Genomic DNA, 4017 nt, shown 5'->3' with positions numbered 1-4017 from the left:
CAAGTCTACGAGAAAACCCCTAAATTTTCTAAACTAACTTTTACATGAAATCCCCGGACACAAAGGCGGATATTGTATTTTAATGGCGAGTTTAAATAAATCCATAACTTTCGATGTAGAGTATAAATTCATGCATAAAAATTCACCAAAATTGAAAAACATAGTAAATATGAATTTATAATTTTAAAAATATAACGGATTCAATGCTAAAAACTATTAAAGTTATATCAATAAACTTTAAATCTTAAATCCGCCACTGTTCGCATATGAGGTTAAGACAATGTGATATCCTATGTGTTATGATCGGCTTTGTGTGGGCTCTAACGTCTCGAGGGAGGCTTATAAAGCACACATGGAATTTTTCAATTGCCCAAAGAAGGAATTTTCTGAAAACCGCGAAGACTGAGAAGAAAAACCACAAAGCAATTCAGAAGAAAGATCTTCTAAACAAAGAAGGAATCATTCTGTTCCCGATTCCCGTGATTGAAATCAAAGCAACCTGGTTGGCGCGTTTGATAATTGATGCCTTTATAAATGAATTGGAGAGAGGAATCAGTTGGAAGTCCATGAACTAAAACTCGAATGGAAGCCAATGTTGGATTAATTGGAAAGCAAGCCTATTCTGAATTTGATCCATATAGCGAGTGGCAAAAGGAGGAATTTGATGTTCTTATAGTCCGTATCCCAGGTATGAATAATATGGTTCCATATTCATGTACATTTCCCCCCGCAAAATCATCGGAATAGGAATTGTTTTAAGGTGCTAAATCTTTTCTGATAAGTTTCTACGTAACATCTTGAAGTTAGCTAATGTTTATTCTTCTTTTTCTTTTATCTCGACCACTTGATTGAAAACACTAAATGCACACGCACGTATACGTGGTCATATAAGTAATATAAGATTGTAAGTCCAGATATCGTTCGCACAGAACTTGTGGTTAACTATTTACTAAATTAAACTAAGACAATTAATCTATTAAAATGATTTTCTAAAGATTATTAACTACAATTAATCTGGGTCAAAAACTAAGAAATTAAAGAAAATACGTCGGCAAGCTTAGATGAGAGACAATATTCCAGAGCTATGGGTTAGCTAACAATCATGTTGAGTCTTTCACTTAAATTGTCTAATTAATTTTTCTGGTTTATTGATTGACAGGGTTAATATTACTCGTAGTATTTTCCCGAAGTAATACTCGATTATTCAAGCTAACCTAACGCCTATACCCCTATGGAATTAAGATTAACAAGAACGCATTAATAATTCTCATATAATAACCAAGCAAGGCGATTAGGTATATCTCTATCCTAATTGCAAATCCGCTCCCAATACTCAGGTTCAAAATCTAATTGCTCTACTCAATCTTATATGCAATCTAAAATTCCTTCTTCCGAGTTCAATCCTATATTCGTAGATGGTATTTAGTTGGTGATCAAACAATCAAATAATTAAGCGCAAATTGAATAAATAAACCAATATGATAAAATAATAAGAACAATTCAAGCTTCAAACCACATCGTTCATGTAGCACCCACAACTCTAGAATTAATGAACTATGACATTAAAGGAAGAGAAGAGAGAAGAAAAATTAGTTGAAAACCTCCTCCAAACGTGGTTTATGTTCTTCCCTCCAAAGTGGCATGCTCTCCTCTCAAAAATATATTAGATCACCTCCAATTTAGGTTTAGAACCCCTTTTATACGAGGTAGAACTGTGTAGGGCCGAAATAACTTTGTCCCAGCGAAATAGAAAAAAATCCCGTCACCCGGCGTCCAGGCCAGCGCGTGCTGGCCGTGGCGCCGAATCCAGTAATGTTCACGCCTCCTCTTTCAATGTATCTCTTCTTTGTTTTGTCTTCTACTTGGGGAGGACAAACACCAAAGGGTATCCCGCATTTGTCTCCTTATTTTTTATTCTTTTAATTTTTTATCGCGTTTTATTCAATTTTGCTCCAAATTTCTTCACTTCACATCGCTTTATTTACTCAGTTAAAATATAATATTAAGTGTAAAGTAATTTACTTAATACTCAAAAAACGATTAAAAGTACTCCAATGTGAGGCAACAATAATGTGTAAATATATGCATTTTTAGTCGAATATCACTAAACTACAACATTTGCGCCAAATAGTGTGTGTAACCAACTATTGTGTCAAATTATTCGGCCTTTTTACTTTCAAAGTCGAATACACTTCTTGCACTAGAGCTAATTGATTAGCATATATCACATAATAAAAACTATCAAAGTAATTATATATATAGTATATTGCTTCGGTTACAGGTCTTACGCTATTTAAACGAAAAATAAAATTATCTCTAACTTTTTATTTGAAGATACAACTTATCAAAGGCCGATTCAGAATTTAAACATATAAGTTCAACCTTTAAGTTTTTTAACATTGAACACTTCATTTTTTTAAGTGTATGGGTTCGTACCTAATAGTTGCCGCCATTTTAATAGATTTTACATAAATTTATGCTCTCTAAACGTATTGAGTATATATGAATCCAGTACCGCAAGACTAAATCCGCCTATGCAACCTACATAAACTAGAACAAACTCTTTTTATTTATTTATTTATTTTTGCTTTATCTAATAGGTTATTAATTTAGGCTCCTGACGAATCCCTCCATCTTCTTCTTTTTTTCTTTTACCGCAAATGCATACCAAAATCTACTGAACAAGTAGATTAACAATGCAAAATTCCTAATGTTCTTTTTCTATTTTGTGGTTCCAAGAATTCACCAATAAACAAGGATTGAAGGTGCAAATTAGCAATTTGGGAGTGGTCAAGATTTCTGGAGATCGTCAAGTCGGTAATTCAAGAATTAGATTTTATAAGGAATTCCCAATACCAAAAGACTGTAATACAGATGAAATCCAAGCAAAATTAGCAAAAGGTTCTCTCAAAATTTCATTTCCAAAGAAATTTACAGCCCCTCCTCCATTAGCTGTTAATCCTAAAGCAGATGAAGAAACAACACCAACTCTAAAAGAAAATAACTCGACTACATCCACGAAAGTAAAGGACGAAACAACAAACAACTCAAGATTGAAGAAGATCAAGAATGCAGCTACGAGCGTTGCAGCTATGGTGGCTGTGATTTCTGTCATTACTTACTATCTATATAGCTCTACAAATAGTTGAAAGGTAGTCTTAGTTATTTATGCAAGAAATAAGTTGGGATCTTTGTGGTCGTTTATAGTTATACTCTTGTGTAAATCGTCCAAACATTTGGGAATTTGTATTAGATGGATTTGTGTTATCGTTTAGGACATTAAAGCAAATCCTATTATGTAAACTTTCATCAATTCAGTGACCTGAGCAATTTGAATGTAAGCAGAGAAGAGGGAAAAGAGATGAGTGTGAGAGAGAAGCTAAATCTGTATTGAATGAAATGAGCTCTTAGCTCAAATGAACAAGATACAAGGACTAAATGTAACTAACTTGACTAACTACACTGCCAGCTGCAATTAAACTAACTCTACCTGACAGCTGTATAATTAAGTAAACTAACAGACTTCTAACCTATGTGGTAATCATGGTTAGTGATGCTGGGAAAGCAAGGCACAAACAATTTTCATGACAAGGTAGCAGCGGAATAATACTCGAGTCTAACATTTCCAATCTATTTGAACCAAGAGAAGACAAACAAATTCAAGTACAAACATATACGGGCAATAAGTGTATAAACCATTATGAATATGGCAAGGTAAAATAATCAAATACACGTGACACCAAGATTTACGTGAAAACCCTCTTCAATGAGAAGAATAAAAACTACGGGACCAAAGGCCCTCAAAGCTCCACTAAATCCATCAATAAGAGTTATAAAAATTCTCTAAATTGGCCACTAAGTAAGTGTTAGATCTTGTTTTAATGATGCAAAAAATATACATGTGCAGGAAATCAATTACAAAAAGTAAAGAAGACTACTGGAGTGGTTCATTATGTATAAGGAAAGAAATCAATTAGCATACAATCGGCAAATCTGGAAAGGTCTCGCAAATCTGGG

At 33.7% G+C, this 4017-nt stretch overlaps 1 protein-coding gene across 1 annotated transcript; it reads left to right on the top strand.

The window, feature by feature from the left end:
• The first annotated feature begins 496 nt into the window (after positions 1–496).
• On the top strand, positions 497–3341 carry LOC107788367 (uncharacterized). The gene is made up of 2 exons (XM_016610043.2): positions 497–688; positions 2740–3341. The coding sequence occupies exons 1-2, from the start codon at positions 583–585 to the stop codon at positions 3147–3149; spliced, it is 516 nt and encodes a 171-aa protein (XP_016465529.1). The 5' UTR covers positions 497–582; the 3' UTR covers positions 3150–3341.
• Positions 3342–4017: the final 676 nt, after the last annotated feature.

The sequence above is a fragment of the Nicotiana tabacum genome, chromosome 22 (genome assembly GCF_000715075.1).
Source record: "Nicotiana tabacum cultivar K326 chromosome 22, ASM71507v2, whole genome shotgun sequence".
NCBI lineage: Eukaryota > Viridiplantae > Streptophyta > Magnoliopsida > Solanales > Solanaceae > Nicotiana > Nicotiana tabacum.
The sequence above is the reverse complement of the archived record's forward strand: the minus strand, read 5'-3'. Positions and strand labels throughout refer to the sequence as shown.